The 20,350-nt window shown below is 35.9% G+C and overlaps 1 protein-coding gene across 2 annotated transcripts in view; it reads right to left on the bottom strand.

Moving 5' to 3' along the window:
• Positions 1-19,017: 19,017 nt before the first annotated feature.
• Positions 19,018-20,350, bottom strand: part of GALNT3 (polypeptide N-acetylgalactosaminyltransferase 3) — a 44,657-nt gene continuing 43,324 nt past the window's right edge. For both annotated transcript variants that reach the window (XM_046659335.1, XM_046659334.1), the window contains exon 11: positions 19,018-20,102. In XM_046659335.1, the coding sequence (XP_046515291.1) occupies positions 19,980-20,102 (123 nt within the window). In that variant the 3' untranslated portion in view covers positions 19,018-19,979. The remainder of the gene's footprint in view (positions 20,103-20,350) is intronic.

Raw genomic sequence — 20,350 nt, forward strand, 5'->3', positions numbered from 1 at the left:
ACCTGACCTTTTTTCTTTTCCTTATGAAATGCTTCATACATATACATAAGGCTATGTAAAATAAATATTCATTTTCAAGAATAATAATAAAATGAACACCTGTACACCCACCTTAAGAAAGAGTGTACCTTATACAATCCTGTGTCCCCTCCTAATCACATCCACGTCCTTCCAAATTCCAAGGTAACCGCTATCCCGACTTTTGTGTTAATCCAGACTTTTGCTATTCTTTAAAGTTTTATTACTATGGTTTCTCTCTAACAATACATGGTTCAGTTTTTAGAACTCTGTAGCAATCACAAGCCCATCTGTGTAAGAAAAAGATCAATATCCACTGATAGAGGACATCTCCTAGAACAAAAGAAGCTGACAGGCTCTCCATCATAGCATGGCTTCCATTTCCCTGGGAGTTTATGAAAGTCATTCATACGGAAGCAGAAGGAAATAGATTGGGAAGGTGGGACTGCCAAAGCTGGGGTATCTGGGGTATGAGTCTGGAGCTGGAGGTCTGGCAGCCAAGGGGTCAGGGGAGGGGTCAGCTCTGCCTTCTCTGCTTCTAAGTTCACCATGATGAACTTCCTGCTCTCAAGAATAGGTGAACGATCACCCTTTTTATCCTATGCAAACAGTGAACTCCAGATTACTGGTGGGAAGCTAAAGGCCAGTCACCTGGCTAACTCTAAGGAGTCCTTCAAAGTACAGCTCACCGTCTTGTGTTCTAGTAAAACTTCCCTGACACCCACACACCCACACACACATGCTGTATGCAGGGTCACCCCTTCAACTCCCTGTGCACTTTGTGCTAACTTCTATCCCCAGCTATAACCATCTGTTCAGTTGTCCCACTTCCTCATGGGAGAACTGGATCCTCCTTGAGGGAATAGATTTTATCTTATTCATTTTAATAAGTCACCCAATGTTTAACTTATAAATGTGTACAAACCTAATTGAAATTAAATACCAAGATCAAAAAGCATAAGGCAGAATATGCGGTCATGCTACCCTGACTTTATCAGGAATGAGGACTTTTGAGTATCTCTTCTGTTAAGGTGCTTCTGTGAATTCTGCTTGCATTCTCCTGGCTTCAGGTATGTCACAACTCATGCAGATATTTCAGTTACTGTGTCATCTGCACATTCCACAGTGATGCACATGAAATAAGGTGTTACAAAAAATATTTTTCACTTTCATTTTTTCTGCCTAAAACCAAACACATGTGTATTGTACTAAATAAATAAAAATGAGACTTAATCATCTCCTTCTACTTTTTAAACACAACTGGAAGTTGTTTTTACTCTTATGATTAGGAGGTGAACAGCAGGTGAACAAAGTATTAAGAATGCTACTATCTTTTAAATAATCTTTTCTAACTATAGCTTTCTATGATGATAAGCACCTTAATAATGAGGCTATAAAATAAAAATTGGTAAAAAGAAGATATCTAAATTATCAGACATTACCCCATTACCAAGAATTAACCATGTTACATTACTGTATATCCTCCCAGATTTAATACATGTTTTTCACAAAAAATGGAGTCATCCTGAACATACCATTTTTTAATCAGATTTTTTTCATTCACTATATCCTGGATGTTTTCCCATCTCAATAAATACACTTTTAAAGCAATAACGTTTAATGTCTGTATATGAATCTATACACATATAATAAAATCATAACAAAAGACAAAGGAAAATAAACACAAAATTCAGAAAAGTGGGCTTTTTATGGGGAGGATTGGATGGGTGGAGTGTCTAACCATGATTTTAAAGACATGAATATTTTTTATTACTCTCACACTATGTATATATTTTGTACATAAAACATATATATATATATATATTTCATAATATGGATACCTCAAAATTTATTCAAGCAATCTCCTTCCAATAAGCATTTATATTTTTCCAATCTTTCACAAAACTCTGATGAATATTCTTACACTAAAATATTACAAATATCTTTCTTTTTATCCTAAGATAAACTTCTAGAAATAGAATTGTGGAGTCAAATGGTTTGCACAATTTTAAGGCCCGTAATACATAACACTGAACTGCCATCCAGAAAGGTTATGCCAATTTCAACTCCCACCAGCAATATGCAAGTGTCCTTTTCTCTCAGTCTTCACCAACACTGAGCACAATTATGAAAAAAAATCTCTGCCAATTTGATTAGTGAAAACTTGTCTTCTATATTTTCTCTAATTTGCATTTCTTTAATTACTAGTGTGATTAAACCTTTTAAAAGTTTTGAGCCACTTCTACTTTTTCTTTCTTTCTTTTTTTTTTTTTTGAGGAGGATCAGCCCTGAGCTAACATCTGCTGCCAATCCTCTTCTTTTTGCTGAGGAAGACTGGCCCTGAGCTAACATCCATGCCCATCTTCCTCTACTTTATATGTGGGACGCCTACCACAGCATGGCTTGCCAAGCGGTGCCATGTCAGCACCTGGGATCTGAACTGGTGAACCCCGGGCCACCGAAGCAGAACGTGAGAACTTAACTGCTGCGCCACTGGGCCAGCCCCCTACTTTTTCTTTTATTAATTACTTAGGAATATTCTTTGCTTCTTTTTCTGTTAGAGCATTATTATTCTTATCGACTTGTAAGAGTTATTTATATAATTAAAGATGTCAACCTTTTGTTTGTCTTATATTGTGGTAGGCAGAGTAATGGCCTCCCAAAAATGTTTACATCCTAGTCCCTAGAACCTCTGAATATGTTATGTTATATGTTAAAAAGGAATTGAGGTTAACAATGGAGCTAAGGTTGCTGGCCAACTGACCTTAAAATGGGGAAATTATCCTGGATTATCCAGTAGACTCAATGTAATCATAAGCATTCTTAAAAGCGGAAGAGAGAGACAGAGGAGGGATCAGAGTCAGACAGAGATTTGAAGATGCTACACTACTGGCTTTGCTGATGGAGGCACGGAGCGACAAAGAATGTGGGTGGCCTCTAGAGGCTGGAAAAGGCAAAAAAATAGATTCTCCCCTAGAGCTTCCAGAAGGAACACTGCTCTGTTAACAGCTTGATTTTTGCTCGGTGAGACCCCTTTTGGACTTCTAATCTCCAGAACTGTAAGGTAGTAAATTTGTGTTTTTTATTTTTGAGGAAGATTAGCTCTGAGCTAACATCTGCTGCTAATCCTCCTCTTTTTGCTGAAGAAGACGGGCCACAAGCTAACATCCGTGCCCATCTTCCTCTACTTTATATGTGGGACGCCTACCACAACATGGCTTGCCAAGAGGTGCCATGTCCACACCCGGGATCCGAACCAACGAACCCCAGGCTGCCGAAGCAGAACGTGCGAACTTAACTGCTGCGCCACCGGGCCGGCCCCAAATTTGTGTTGTTTTAAACCACCAACTTTATGGTAATTTTTTATAGCAACAGTAGGAAACTGATATACATGTTGCAAATGTTTTTCCAATTTTTTTAATATACAGAATCTTTGCAAAGCTATCAAAATGACCCTGATGACTTGTGCTATTTTTAAGTGCATTCACCCTACTTCTTCTATTCTCAATCAGAGTAAAGCAGATAAAATTTGATCAAAACTTAAGTGGTCTAGCTTGGCTTCAGATATTTTTTTCTCTATTTTAAGAAGTGTTAATAAACAACAAGAAGTTGTTTTCTCTTCTCCTCAACTCTTCCTTCTCTCCTTTTCCTTTCCCTTCTCTTGGAGGTGGCTGGGGGCTGAGGAAGTTAGAAGAACAAGGAGGAAATGGCATTGCTAAGGGCTGAGAAGATATTGGCACCAGAGACCAAGAAGGCTGATGACACAGTCAGAAGACTGGTTACATGCAGGGGGATTGAGCAAATAAGTAAATAGATTGAAGAAAATGGGAGCCAGGTTTGTCACTGTCAGAGAAGGGATTTATAAAGATAGAAATGGAAAGGCTAAGGTACTGGATTACAATTGAGAGATGATAGATAGATAGATAGGTAGATAGATAGATAGATATACAGTAATAGATAAAGATGTGTGTACAGATATATAATTAGATAGTATAGATATAGATATATAAACATATCTCTGTCTGCCAAGCGGGTCTGGAAGTGATGATACCCTAACAGTCATGAGCACACTGAGCACTCAGATCTTGATTTCCAAACGTTTCCACGAGAAGGAACCAGGCTCCATGGAGAAATGGTTGATTCCAAGGCTGGACCAGGGAAAGTACAAAATGAGTCAGAAAGTACAGAAGCGCCCAAAGAATGACGGGAATATGCTAAAAGATCTCATAGGAATTAGCTTGAAGAGGCTTCATGGCCAAATTTCGGACAACTGGATCAGGAAAATAAACAATAATAGTAACCAGATTATAACCCATTGAATGAAGTAGGAATCCATCAAGGCAGAATAAAAAATGAATGAATGAATAAGAAGAGATGTATAATGCAGTATAATGCCAACAAGTTAATGTAGAAGGAGTGATGACACACGTCAGAGTGGGAGTTGAATCAGGTAGGAGTCATCAGTGGATGTTAAAGCCAGTGGGTAGGAATTTGATGAAGAATTATGTGTTTGTATAGTCTTGGAGTATCTTTTAACAAAATACCACCTACAAAGGGGAAAATGGTGGCCCTATGGTGCAGGAATGTGGCAGATACCAACTTGAACAGGTTATCAAGGTCAACACCTCCAGCGGTAAGAAGCCTCAACATTGAAGGGCTCCTGTAATTGTAATCCTATGAGTATAACATCATTCCTATGCTATTCCTAATAAGTATGAATGGCCTGAGTTTGAACATGAAGAAATATTATGTGCTTCTAGGTTAACTGACATTCTTTATACTCTAAAACTGTGAACTACATAAAAGTCAGGCAAAGACTGTGGAGCTGCTCCAGATTGAAGGAGACTAAAGAAATACGAGAACTAAATGCAATGCATGATCCAGAACCCCATCCTTTCCAGGAAGGAAAAAGAGACATTATTGGAACAGTTAGGGATATTTGAATGAAGTCTTTGGAATGGATTAGACAGTATTGTTGTATTAATATTATCTGTTTTTAGATGGTTGTATTATTAGTATGTGGGAGAGTGTCTTTGTGTGAAATACTGTGGAATATTTAAGGATCATGAGCTATCATGTCTACAATTCAGTCTCTAAGTGATTCAGAAAAGAACACTAAGTTTTGTATGTGTGTGTGTACATTTTCATGCATCAAATGTTTATTGAAAGCCTTTAGAGAGGCTAGGCACTGTATACTAAATATTCGGAGCCCGGGAATTTTTAAAAATGTAGTAAGTGCTCTCACTTTATGGTGTAATTAAGAATGTAAACAATGCATAGAAAAAAAATTTTCACACAAAAATAATTAAAATGAGTCTAAAAGACCAATACAAATTTCCAACACTAAGGAAGGTAGTGAAGAGACAAGAGGCGAATATGGTAATATAAAGGTGAATGGCATTTTCAGGCAATCATAAGGTCAGTGCATTGGATCTATGTGGCTAGAAAAGGTAGTAAGGGGAAGAAATGCCTGAAAATATAATTTGGGGTCAAATTACAAAGATCTTTATATACTACACTGGGTCTTTGGACATTATCTGACAGAGATGGAAGCCATTATAGACTTTTAAGTGTGCGAATAGTGTGTTCAAGTCTGCAAGTTATTAGTCAAAAGTAGTTTAAGCATAGAAGCACATGAGAAAAAATACAGTTCAAGACATAAGCACTAGAACAACATATTTCTTAAACCTTTTTCTTATCTATTATCTCTAATGGAAATAGATGAAAATGTGTTCAATTAAGGAATCTGTTATAAAAATAGGTTATGAAAGGAAAATGTAAAAATTCCTCATACTTAGTCTCTGCAAGTTCCCAAAGATCACGGAATCATAGCACCACAAAACTGATGTGACTTTAAAACAATTACTAGAGAAGTTGCTTAGCATATACAACAAAACAGTAAAAGTATTAATTTTTGCTTTTAAACATGACAGAAAACACCTATTCTTTCATTCAAACAGGAATCTTGCCATCTCTCAGAAGACACTGGTAGAAAAGAATAATTGACAAGGATAGACGACCTTGAGGTTCTCAATAAAATAATGTAATGAAACAAAATCAGTACTTCAGATCTAAAAATTGCTGCTGGGTGGCCTAATAAAGACTAGGGGAATGGGGGCCTGCCCCGTGGCCAAGTGGTTAAGTTTGAGTGCTCTGCTTCGGCAGCCCAGGGTTTCACCAGTTCGAATCCTGGGTGCGGACATGGCACCGCTCATCAAGCCATGCTGAGGCAGCATCTCACATGCCACAACTAGAAGGACCCACAAATAAAAATACACAACTATGTACCAGGGGGCTTTGGAAGAAAAAGGAAAATAAAATCTTAAAGAAAAAAAAGACTAGGGGTATGAATAAGAACTGAGAAATATACCTCCCACCCCAAGGAGCAAAGTGCTTCCCCAAGTGCTTGGCAGCAGTCTACCAAAGATTGGAGTTGGGGCAGTAGAGTTGAGTGGGATGTCCTGAAGCCATCCCAATATAAGTCTGGTAGTGCAGCAGGAGAGCTAAGAGAAGTCCCTCTGAGAGGCAGTGGACCCTCACCAGCTGCCCACTGAAAATGGGTGCAGGTCAAAGAGAAGGATCCCAAGTTAAAGAAAAGGGGAACCATAATAGACAGAAAATATAATTTCCAGTGACCCACAGAGTTGGATAGTCAGGCTATAAAGTAGGGAGAGCTCTCTCATGATTTGAAAAGTGGGTGCCTATATCATAGAGAGATCTCTGAAATCTCACTGATGCTAAAACCTCAAGCTCTGCTCAAGGGAAGACCCTAATCCTGTCCTCAAGATACAATTAGACAGTAATGAACTGAATCCTATTACAGTTGTAACAAAATTCAGATGCAATTTAAAAACAGATTAGATTGGCCCAGTCTCCAACTCCGCCAGCTAGACAGAAGGAGCATGCTCTTTTCTGTAGGTAAATATTAATCACTTCAGGTTCCACTGTTCTTTCATATACAATGCTCAGCAAAAAATACAAAAATAACAAGAAGAAAGAACAAGAAGAAAGACAAAGAAGCAGAAAGATGTTATCCATAGTCAATGCAAGCAGCCATAGAGAGTGGATGGATGTTGGAAATAACTGATAGGGACTTTAAAACAGCTAAAAAAATATGTGAAAAGAGTGGACAACATGCATGAACAATTGAGAAACTCAGGAGAAGAATGGAAACTTTAAAAAGATCTAAATGGAAATGATAAAAATGAGAAATCCAGTACCCAAAATAAAGAGTTAATTTGATTAACAGTAGGTGGACATAGGAATAGAGTGGACCAAAAATAAAAATCCGTAATGCTATAGCAGATTTAAACATTAACCACCTTGACCTAATCAATATCCTAGAACTCTGTATTATTTTCAAGAGCACATGGAACATTGACCAATATAGATCATATGCTAGGTCATAAAATGTTTCAATAAATTTCATAGGGTTGAAATCATACACAGTATGGTATCTGATCGCAACAGAATTAAACTAGAATTCAATAAGATATTCAGGATATCCTCAAATATTTGGAAATTAAACAACACACTTATAAAGAACCCATGCATCAAAAAAGAAATCAGAAAGTAAACTGGAAAATAATTTGAACTGAGTGATAATGAAAACACAATACATCATAATTTGTAGGATGCAGCTAAAGTATTAGAGGGAAATTTATAGCTTTGAACAAGAAGAAAGGTTTAAGGTCAATCACTTAAGTTTCCACTTTAAAAAGTGAAAAAAAACAAGATAAAAAGAGAGAATATAGTAAAGCCAAAGTAAGTAATATATTAAAAAAATAAGAGTAAGAATCCATGAAACAGAAAAGAGAAAAATAAAATCAACAATTGAAACTTGGTTCTTTGAAGTAAATTAATAAAATTGATATACATATAGTAAAACCAATCAAAATAAAGAGAAGGGAAAAACAGGTGAAATTACCAATACCAGGCATAAAAGAGGCATATCACTAACAATCCCACAGATATTAAAAGGATTATAAGGGGATTTTTCAGACAAATTTATATCAATAAATTTGCAATTTAAATAAAACAAATTCCCTGAAAAATATAACCTAGCAAAACTGATTCAAGAAAAGTTAAAATACTTAAAGAACACTATATTAATCTTCCCATATAAAAGGGAGGATATATCCAAAATATATAAAGAACTCACACAACTCAATAGCAAAAAACCCTAAACAATACAATTAAAAAAGGGACAGAGGAACCAAATAAACATTTTTCCAAAGAAGACATACAAATGGCTAACAGGTATGTGAAAAGGTGCTCAAGATCACCAATCATCAGGGAAATGCAAATCAAAACAACAATGAGATAGTATCTCTCACCTGTTAGAATGGCTATCATCAAAAAGACATGAGATAGCAAGTGTTGGCAAGGAATGTGGAGAAAAACGGAATGCTTGTGCACTGCTGGTGGGAATGTACATTAGTACAACCACTATGGAAAATAATATGGAGGTTCCTCAAAAAATTAAAAATAGAATTACCATATGGTCCAGCAATTCCATTTCTGGATATATATCCAAAATAAACAAAATCACTATCTCAAAAAGATATCTGCACTCCCATGTTCATTGCAGCATTATTTACAATAGCCAAGACATGAAAACAACCTAAGTGCCCACCAACAAAGAAATGGATAAAGAAAACGTGTTGTGTATATATATACATATATTTTCAATGGAATATTATTCAGCCATAAAAAAGAAGGAAACCCTGCCATTTGCAACAACTTGGGTGGACCCTGAGGGCATTACTCTAAGTGAGATAAGTCAAACAGGGAAAGACAAACATCTTATGATCTCATTTATATGTGGAATCTAAATAAACAAAATGTTAAACAAGCTCATAGACACAGTAGTGGTTGCCAGAAGTGGGGTGTGGGGTGAAATGGGTGAAGGGGGTCAGCAAAAAGAAGAAGGAAGCCCAGGCCAAGATGGCTTCTCCAGTAAACCCTATCATTTAAGGAAGAAATAATACTTATATCACACATTTGTCTTTCAGAAAATAAAGAAGGAGAAAACAACTTCCCAAATAGTTTTATAAAACCAGCATAACCCTGATAACCAAACCCGAAAGGGCATTACAAGAAAATTCTAAACCAATATCTTTCATGAACATAGAAACAAGATCCCTAACAAAATTGTGGCAAACTAAATCTTTCAAAATATAACAAGAACTTGAATTGGAGTTCTAGCCAGAGTAACTACACAGGAAAGAAGCAAAAGGCATGAATATTGGAAAGAAAGCACTAAAACTATTTGTATTCTGAGATGGCACTAACAAACTATTAGAACTAACAAACAAGTTTGCAGGATACAAGATAAATGCAAATACAAACACAGGATACAAGATCAAATGCAATGAATCTCGAATAGTCAAAACAAACTTGAAAAAGAACAATAAAGTTGGGCAACTTGTTCTACAGGACTTCAAAACCTACTATAGAACTACAGGAATCAAGACAGTGTGGTATTGCCATAAGGAAAGACATGTATATTAATATTAATAGATGAAACAGCCCAGAAATAAACACACACAGAGTCCACTGATTTTCAACAAGGGCATCAGTGCAACTCTTTTGGGAAAGAAAGTTTACAAATGGTATTAGAACTAGATATCTTTATGGAAAATTAAATAAATAAATCTCAACCTCTTACATCACTCCATATGTAAAAATTATTTCAAGATTAACCATTCATCTAAAATAAAAGCTAGAATAATAAAGTGTCTCGAAGAAACATAAAAATATATCTTCACACCCTTGGAACAGGCAAAGATTTCTTAGAACATAAAAAGCATTAAACATAAAAGAAAACGGATAAATTCCACTTGACCAAAAATAAGTAGTTCTGTACATTAAAACACATCATTAAGAAAATAAGCAATCAAGCTTCAGTTTGGGAGAAAATACTTACAATATATATGTCTAACAGAGGACTTGTATTCATAATATATAAAGATCTTCTACAAATCAATAATAAAAAAATCTCCCCAATGAACATGCACAAAAGACTTAATTACAAAAAAGATATATAACTGTCCAGTATGGACATGAAAAGTTGTTCAAGATCATTACTCATCAGAGAAATAAAAATTAAAACCACACCATATGGAGCCGGCCCCATGGCCGAGTGGTTAAGTTTGCGTGCTCTGCTGAGGCAGCCCACGGTTTCACTGGTTCAGATCCTGGGCGTGGACATGGCACTGCTCATCAGGCCACACTGAGGTGACATCCCACTTGCCACAACTAAAAGGACCCACAACTAAAATATACAACTATGTACTGGAGGGATTTGGGGAGAAAAAGCAGAAAGAAAAAAAAATAGATTGGCAACAGTTGTTAGCTCAGGTGCCAATCTTTAAAAAAACAAAACAAAACACACATATGATACCATTCCACATTCACTAGAACGCATAAAATCAAAAAGACTGAAAATATCAAATGTTGGCAAGGATGTGGAGCCACTGGGAACTCTCCTGTACTGCTGGTGGGAATATGAACTACTACAGCCATTTTTAAAAAAACTATTTGGCAGTATCTTTTAAAGTTAAACACAGCAAATCTATGAATCCATTCCTACGTGTCTATCTAAAAGAAGTAAAACCATACATCACAGAAAGGCTGACACATGAATGTTCATAGCACTCTTGTTCAAAATAGCCAAAAACGTGAAACAACTCAAATGTCCACCAGTGGAGATGGATAAACCAATTGCGGTGTATGCATACATGGACTATCAGTCAGCAAGCAAAAGACAAATCTACAGATACACAAAACTCCATGGATGAATCTCACAAACATTATGATGAACAACAAAAAACAGACACAAAATAATTTATAATGTATGACTCCATTCATATGAAAGAAAAATAAAAATGTACTCATGGTGATAGAAATCAGAAAGTTGGGTTGAGGGGAAGGAGACACAGGGCACTTTGTGTGTGATGGAAATATTCTGAATCTTGTTTTGGGTGGTGGCTACAAGGATATCTGTAAATCAAAACTCATGAAACTGAAAGCTTAAGATCTGTGCTTTTATTTGCACATAAATTATATCTTGATAAAAAATAACTTTACAAAACAAACTAAAAATTGCTGCTGGGAGAAAACAAATTATGAATATCTAACTCTACACAGTACAGAAATAAAAAATATAATATCTTTGAACTGAGAGGCCAAAAAAAGACAATGAGAAAGTGCTCACAATGTGATTAAGTGGAAGCATTTTCATACATACGTATAGTCATTTAAATATGTTTGCTTTACACTTTAAAGGAAAAGAGAGTGAGGAAAGAATGCAAATCATGTTATAGTTTACAAATCCTAGAATTTGTATTAAAGTCATTTGTCATATTTTTTAGCTGTCTAACATCTGAACTCCCTTCCTAAGCCTGTGAAATTTCCGCCTTCCACAGCAGAAGCCCCAAAGCCAGATACCGGCTTTCATTGGCTCCACCGCCTTGGGGACAGGGCACATGAACAGGCTCAGTCAGTCTGCAGCCAGCCCGGATATTGACTTGGGAGCTGGTGAGAAAAGACACAGGCAGTGGGAATTCATTCTGGCAGCAGCAGTGGCAGTAACTTCGAGGATCCAGTCACAGCTACAGAAGGGGGGTCACCCAGTCGCCAGTGTCAGCAGTGGGCATTGCCAAAGCCAAGGGAATGAGAGGTGCAAACCACTCATCTGGTGTTTGGTGGCAGTGGAAACAGTATCCTCACCGGAAAAGTTCTGTGCACTTTGCTTTATCCTGCCCATTTTTCTAGACTTTTCTCCGGTGTTCCAAATGATTCTGTGAACTAAATCTCTTTTCAGCAAATTCCTTTTCCACCGAAATCATCTAGAGTTAATTTCTATTGCTGGCAATAAGAACTCTGACGGAAATAATAAAAGCACTCTAATACAGACTCACAGAAATAATGATCCTTCCAGTTAACAAAGATTTTTTACAAATAAGTGGAAGTTATTTGGTCTTTAAAAAAAAAAAGTTGTTGAAAGTGACTTTTTTCTTAACACCCTGAATTCCATTCATGCCTCCAAATAAAAGTATTTTTCATATACTAATGCTATATTTTAAATGGGAAGATACTTTCAAAATATCCACTGGAAAAAAATTAGACTTCTCTCACAATAATTTACAGAGTGGATGGCTGAGATTCTAAAAGAATTTTAAAATTAAGAAATTGTTAAATAGAAACAAGTACTCTCATAGCTGACATTCAAGGAAGTATTCTGTCTGTGACTAATGTAATATTCAAGGGATATGTTTGGGGAGATTCTGTCATCTTATGTGTCACTCTAAAAGCCTGGAGACACACTAAACATCCTACTTTTTCTTATTAATTGTGAATTTATCAGCCATCAGTTTTGTTGAATCTACTTTATATCTACTTATAATTTCCAGCTACATAAACTCATTAGGTAATGAGTTTCATAGATTTACTGTTTGCATTGTAAATTAGTACCTTTATTTTTTGGTTCCATTATACTTGCACCACAGAACTTTATAAATAAATCTATGTTCTCTGTAAAATATCTTTTGAAGAAATAATGTATAGATTCAGATCATTTTTCCTATCAAATTTTTTGTTTTGTCTTGGTTTTTAGATTTTTATTTTTATTTCCTTTTTCTCCCCAAAGCCCTCCAGTACATAGTTGTATATTGTTAGTTGTGGGTCCTTCTAGTTGTGGCATGTGGGACACCGCCTCAGCGTGGTTCGATGAGTGGTGCCATGTCTGTGCCCAGGATTTGAACCGACGAAACACTGGGCCGCCTGCAGCGGAGCGCGCGAACTTAACCACTCAGCCATGGGGCCGACCCCTCAAGATTTTTAAAAAAATTTAGATCTATCTTCATCAATCCAAGCAAAATCTTTCTTTCTTGTTCTTTTTTTACCTACTTTTCCTCTTCATTTTCCATTCATACGGTCATAGCCCTTTCCCATTGGCACTGATTCTGTGTTATATAAGTATTGAAAAATACAGTTGTTTCATGTAGAAAATGTTCTGAATTATCTACATTGTAATGTGACGTGTATTTCATTGCTTCTTACTTTGCCCTAATGAAGTTGATATTTTAGTGGAGACAAAAGACAAGTTCACATAAAACAATAATTTCAAGTGGTAAATGTAAGAAAGAAAATAAACAGAGTGATGCAGTAGTGACTGAGTTACTTCATAAATGGTGGTCTCTTCTGAAAATATGTTATTTGAGCTGAGACCTGAAACATATAAGGTACTGTTATGAAGTGCATCCAGACAAAGAAAACAGGCTCTGAAGCAAGAATGAGCTTGACATGAGACAAACAGAAGAGACAACAGCTGTGTCTGGAGCACAAGGAGCCAGAGGAAAAGTGGTCACAGACAAGGCAGGAGAAATACGCAAGAAGTGGGTCACCTAGGGTCTTGTAGGCTATAGCCAGGAGCATGGATTATTCTAAGAACAAGTGGAAGCCCTTGGAATTATAAAAGCAAGAGAGCAATGTGTTTTTTATTTAAAAAGTAAGCTTTAGTTGCTCTGAAAAAAATCAGCTAGAAGAATGACAAAAAAAGCAGTGAAATTAGTTAAGAGATCACCTTAGTTCATGCGAGATAGGATGGTTTGGAGAAGGGCAGTAGGATTGGAGACAGAAGCTTGTGGTGCCATAGAATCCCAGAAGGGAGAGAGTTTCAAAAATGGAATTGTAGTCCATCGTTTCAAATGTTGCAGTGCTTAGACATGTGACGACAGAAAAAGAGATATGGATTTGACAACTTGGAAGTTGTTAGTGACAGAACATAGATTGGAGATCATTGAAGAATGAACAGAGGTTTTTCATTAAGAATATCAGATTCAATCCTCATTTTCTTCTGGTCCTTTCCAAAATTCCATGAAAATGACAGTAAAGATATAGACAAAATTCATAAATGCACAAGGATAAAGAGTAGGAGAGGTTCAATGACAAAATTTTGGAGTTTGGAAAGCAAATTAATTAGTATTGAGTGTCAACAGAATGGAGAAAGGTTATTCCAAAGCTAGCAGTGGAGAAAGCAAAGCAGTAATCAATCCATTCTGCACTGCAAGACCACTGAAAGGATCAAGAACTGGTGGTACCAGGTGCCTCTGGAAGGGAGGGGAAAAATGGAGTTGGGAGAGGAGGACTAGCTACAAGTCTATTTACCAATTAGTTAGACCCCTAGATTCTTCCCTACACCCAAGCAGAAGCTGAGAGATTCACTCACTAGAGAGGATAAAACAGAGAGGGTCTCTAGAACAGGGAACACCAAGCTCAGTTGAGGACAGGAGTCTTACATTGAAAACACACCCCCAGTCCTCTTCTCCCAACGGCAGCCAAGTTTACATCCTTCAAGAAGGTGATTGGAAGATTCTCCTCTGTGGACCTAATCAGCCATTTTGTTTTCTAGTATGAAAGGCCCCAATCAGGTCACCCTACAGGAAAGACCACAGTCAACAAGCCCTCATCACACTACAGAGCTTTCCAATAAGCATTCAATGGTCCTCTGTTAAAGATAAACAGACAAGAATCACCAGACATTTGAGCAAAGTATTACAAAATGCAGAGAGTAAAACAAATAGGAAAAAAAAAATGAAGCTCAGAGGAAACAGTCTATGCAAGTAGATGAAAACTTAAAAATAAAAAACTACCATTAACGCACTTAGAAAGATATAAGAAAAAATTGCGTTCATAAAATAATAGAATACAAGATAACAGAATACAAAACAACAAGTATACAAGAAGCATTCAGAGAACAAGAATGTGCTCTTGGAAATTATAAATGATAGAAATTTAAAAACTCAGTAGAAGAATATATCAAGAATATCTCCTTGAAAATAGAATAGGCAAAGATGTGGCATACAGGTGAGAAAAGCACCCTTCCAAATATATTGGAAGATCAATATATTTGGGGTCTGATATAAGACTCTGAGAAAAAGCTAAGAATACAAAAGAGATAAAATTAAGAAATATTTGGAAAATTTCCCAAAATTGAAAGACATGAGTATCTAAAGAACACAACAAAATGTATAGTAAAATGCCACTCACTGTGGAGTTTCAGAAGATTAGAGCAAGTAAGAGATCTAAAAGTTTTCAGAGAGGAAAAAAATAAGATAACTAACAAAGAATCAAGAATTAAAAAATGCATTGGACCTTTCAAAATTGAAATTTAGAAGAAAATGGAGCAACACCTTCAAAATACTAATTTAAAAAAATGATTTCCAACCAAGAAATCTACACTGAGCCAAACTATTAGTTAAATGTGAGGGTAAAGATGTTTTCAGATATAAAGCTCTCAAAAAAATGTATGCATCCTGAACCCTTCCCCAGAAAGTTACTGCACGATGTACTCCTCCAAAATAAGGAAATAAACCAAGAAAGAGGAAGGCATAGAATCCACCAGAGTGGAGACCCAACATGAGAGAGAGGGAGGTAAAGAGTATCTCTAGAATGATGGTGAAGGTGTCATCCCAGGATGACAACTGTTCAGGTGTAGAGATAAAGGAAGCAAATATTTTGTAAATATTTGAGTTTATCCAGAGTCTGGAGTTTTTCAAGTAAGCATGATGGAAAAAAGGATATGTGAATTGAGAGTGGAAGAGAATTATTGTAATGATGAAATACTGAAACCATTTTGGATCAGAAGACAAGTGTGGACTAGAGGAGAATGGTAGTGAATATGCACCAAGATCCATGATTTGGAGGTCTCAAAGAGGTGGGAAAAAGTTTTTTAGGAGGAAGAACTAGTATAAATGAGCTGGAAGGACGGAGGTGGTAGTCAGAGAGTTTACGAGAGGTCAAGCTGTCAGAGAAGAATTGGTTACTAGTGATGACAAGTGAGAGTACAGCTGATGGAAGGAAATATGGCAATCAAATAATGAAAGCCCAGATGCTTGAGTCATCTGCATGGATATTGAAGTCATCCATGAGGATGACAGAAGTAGGGGTATAAGGAAAGAAAGTCAAACGAGAACTAAAGTATTCAATGAATGGAGGGAATGGATTGAGAGAAACGACCTATAGATGCATAGTTGATAGCAGCAAGAAGGGATGGAGGATACTATATCCAGATGGCATGGACTTCATAGGGCACTTTTGAAGAAAGGATACACCCACTTGAAATACTCACCTTGAAACACAGGAGGAATGCTAGAAAACAAACAAGAATAGCCCTCAGTGGAATAGGAAGAGGTATCCTTAGATGTCCAAGGTATCCTTGTTAAGGCAAGACAATTAATCGAACTTTCAGAGACCAGGTTGTTGATATAAGGGAGTTTGCCGATCAAAGAACAGGAGCAGAAGCTGGCAGAGTATAAGATGATGGTGGGGTAGGGGAATTGATCAACTTAGGGATATACAAAGGATGTAGGAATTACCAGGGAACCATAATGGTGATAATGGACAACAGAGCGCACTGACTTGTGATGGTGTCTGAAGTAATCAGGAATGTGAAACATAATGACAGTCATCGTGGTAGTCTCAAAGAATCCTGGGCATTGGTTCAATGGGCAGTCTTTCTACTCAAAGTGTGGTTCCAGGACAAGCCGCCTTGGCATCAGCTAAGAGCTTATTAGAAACACAGAATCAAAGGTTCTCCCCTAGACTTAATGAATCAGAATCTGCATTTTAATAAGATCCCCAGGTGTGCACAATAAAGTCTGAGAAGCATTACTCTGGTTATTCACCTCTAAAATATGGGGCATGTCTGTTTTCTTCTCTAGCTCCTGGCAATGGACTCACCAGAGGCTGAAGGTATTGACTCCATCATGGACTGTTTCTCTCCAAAATATCATTGTCATGATACCTTACTGATGACCACATTACTAGACTGTAAACTTGTTGAAAATAGCAACCATTTTGTGTATCATTAGTCCCTGATGCCTACTATAATTGCAAAAACATAAAAGATATTTTCTAAATATTGTTAAAGACTAGAGTTTTTGAAGATTAGACAGGAATAGTGACTATATATGTGTGCAAAAGAAAACTCTTCTCCAATGCAATTGAGCTGATAGTTGACTGATGATTTGAAAAAAGTAGTTAAAATAGTAAGCCATAAAAAAGAAGATTCACATCACATATTTTTAACTTAAAACACATACACACACTCCTACATTTGTTATGTATACTAATTCCTTCACAAATATTTCATTGTAAGGTCAAGGCCTTTTATTTGAGTACGAATTGGTTTATGGGAATTATGTAACATCCTTCCTGCACAAACCACACTAAAAATGTATCATCTGAAGATACTTCATTTTGCTCTTTATAAAGTGAATTGTGAAAGAATTTGAGTGCAGAACCTTCCTAGATTTTTGTTTTCTCTACCTTTTATAGTTCTTATCCATGCATAACTTAGCATTTTTTTTAATAATTTGACTTTTCTCAGGTTTTCCCAAAGCATTCAACCTTGCTTTCTCAGAAACAACAGCTCCCTACGTTTTGCACTGATATTTTGATGGTTTACATAGTATTTAATTAAATTGTCTATTAACAGTAAGGCCAATTCTCTGGCAATATAGGGACTTAGAAGTTTATCATCATTGATTGTAGTAATAGGCAATTTTAGTGTTTTGATTACTTTCTCCTATGGTTAATTCTGTGGTCACCTCCCAGTTTTCAGTGAGCCTACCCATCAGGTTGCCTGGCAGGTTTGGCAGTGTAGCTCACTAATCTAGAGTTCTTAGGACTTGGTCCTCTGGAATGAAGACAACATGCCAGGTCTTCTGCAGCAACCAGACCATTTGCCATGGTAGCTTCAAACCGAGCAAGAGTTTTGCAATTTCACACTTGCAGGCATTCAAATCTCTCAGATGGATGGCAACCAGGCTCCATAGTAACTTCCTGTCAGCACTGTTTCAAAACTCAGGCTTTTCAAAGACACTACTTCCAGCCTGAAGGGCAAATCCCTAACGAAATGGGTAATATTACACTTGAACAGCAGCCTGAGGCTGTCAAATCAGGTAAGGACTCTCCCTATGAATGCATTTAATGCAGCCACATTAAAATCAACCTAACCTAAATAGATTTTAGTTGGATCTTGAAATGACAACACGTGACTAATATACAGAGGGCTCTCAGATTTTTTTTTAAATATGCTTTACTTAAGTTCATTTATAAAATATATTTGAGAATTTGTTTTGTTTTGTGAAATATAACAAACTCTAAGAGCAATATTTGCTCCTGGATGTTCGTTCTAGAGTAACCAATTGAGAAACAGAAATTGTACATGTGGGCACTGGTGTATATTTCACAATACATATTTGTACTAGCTATAGTAATGAATATCTTTACTTATTAAAGAAATATTAAATATGAATAGTTAGCTGTCATCTGCATCATAAAATATAACATCATAATGTCACTCACTATGCTATTTTAAAATTATTTGTCTTTCTTTCTGCTACATAAGACCTTAGCTCAAAGGCAATATTAGTCTTACTCTGCTTACCATAACTTCTGGCACAAAGTTAGAAACACAAAAAATGTTAGCTGAATTGGAATAAAAGTTGGTATTGTAACAAATTAAAGAATGCAGGTTTTTTAATGCAATTTCAAACTTACAAACAATGAGAAGATGGGGCCAATAATTAAAAAATATTTTCTTTTGTACCATTGAGGCTCTGCCAGGTTTAAAATAAGAACCCAATATACCTGAGTTCTTAAATAAGAATACAAGAGATCTATATATAAAATGACCAAAAAAGAAAAGTGTTAAATCTCCTACGTAAGCAACACATCTTTAAAAAATTACCCTATCAGATGTCAAGAAAAGTTATCAGAAATTAGTACAAAATTTTCTAAATATCTAACATAGAATCTTCTCCATTCCTCATTTTTTATGCCATTACTATCAAATGTTTGAGTTTTCCTTAAAAAAATATCTGATGGCTGCACAATTGGTGCTTAGAAATTCAGTATACAAAATTCATGCTTCCCCCACCTATTATAAATTACATATTTCACCCAAAAGAGAAAAAAACTTAATTCCAATAGTGATAAGGACTTGTTTTATTGTTTTCCAAATTGATAGAAATAAGAAATATTTTTTGGATGAAAAAAATTCATTACAAAGACAATCTGTAATTGAATCAGCAACAAATAAAATTTAGCTTTAAATGAGTCAGGTATTCTGCATTTGAAATTCAGTTTCACAAACATTCAAGATTGGCGAATTTTGGCAAGAAAAAAGACTAGGAGAAAGAAAAAGGCAACTTTACAACAGATAGTAACATAAATTTTTTTAAAATTGCTTTGGGAAAACACATAGTATAGTTATTTAAGAAATGTCTTCTAAGGAAGACATAAGTGCTTCAAGTGAGTTTCAGACTAAAAAATACTTTAAAATTTGCCAAGAAAGTGAAGTGTCAAAAATATTCTTCTGCTTATGCATTTAATTTCATGTTTAAGGAAACACTTGACAGATAAGTAAACAAAAGGTGACAAAAGTTTACCTGTATTTTTATATAGTAAATTCTAGATCTATAAAAATTTCCTGGTTTGTACACAAAGGCCAATGTTTGACCTTCACTGATCCATTTCTATGTAGTTAAAAAAATACAGTATCAAATCTTTCTCCCTCTCCCCAAAAAACTAGAAGAAATATTTTAAATTGTGTGTGAATGTAGCTATGCGTATCCTCAAGTGTACAAAACACACAAATATCAGTTTACTTGAAAAATTATTTTCATCATACTGTAAACATCTCTTCCCCTACTTCTGGAAATTTCAAAATAGTCTTTGGTATTACTAGCTCTTGTGCTTTGAAACGGAAACTTAAGGGATTTCTGTAGCAGTGCTACATAGACATTTTAAGATATAAATAAGAAAAATGCACTTGGAATAAGTTACAATTAGCTGCTTTTGCATAATTTTCAAAAACTACAGTGTATGCCTCGTCACAGTTTTATGATAAAAAATATCTCCTTTTTTAACTCCTTAATTCTAAGGAACACTTAATCATTTTGGCTAAATATCCATTTTTGGAGTGGATCTGATGGATTGCATGACACTAAGCTTGGATGCTCTCCATTTGCTGTAAGGCACATTTGTAAGAATGGATTATATAGAAGTTGATCCTAGAATAAAAGGAAACAAAACAGACATTAAGTTTCAAGACTCACTGTTAACTGATAAATATGAAAACTACTTCATGGTCTCATTGAAGCTAAAGGGAGAAGTGCATACCAAATATACACCACTCTTATCTTTTAATCTTTCTAAGATCAACTGTGTCTCACAAAATCTTGTTGGTTTCTGGCGTAAACAACACCATTTATGCCACTACTGTTCAATTCACAGAGGGTATTACACCAATGAAGAGAGG

This window comes from Equus quagga, chromosome 4 (assembly GCF_021613505.1).
Source record: "Equus quagga isolate Etosha38 chromosome 4, UCLA_HA_Equagga_1.0, whole genome shotgun sequence".
NCBI classification, from domain to species: domain Eukaryota; kingdom Metazoa; phylum Chordata; class Mammalia; order Perissodactyla; family Equidae; genus Equus; species Equus quagga.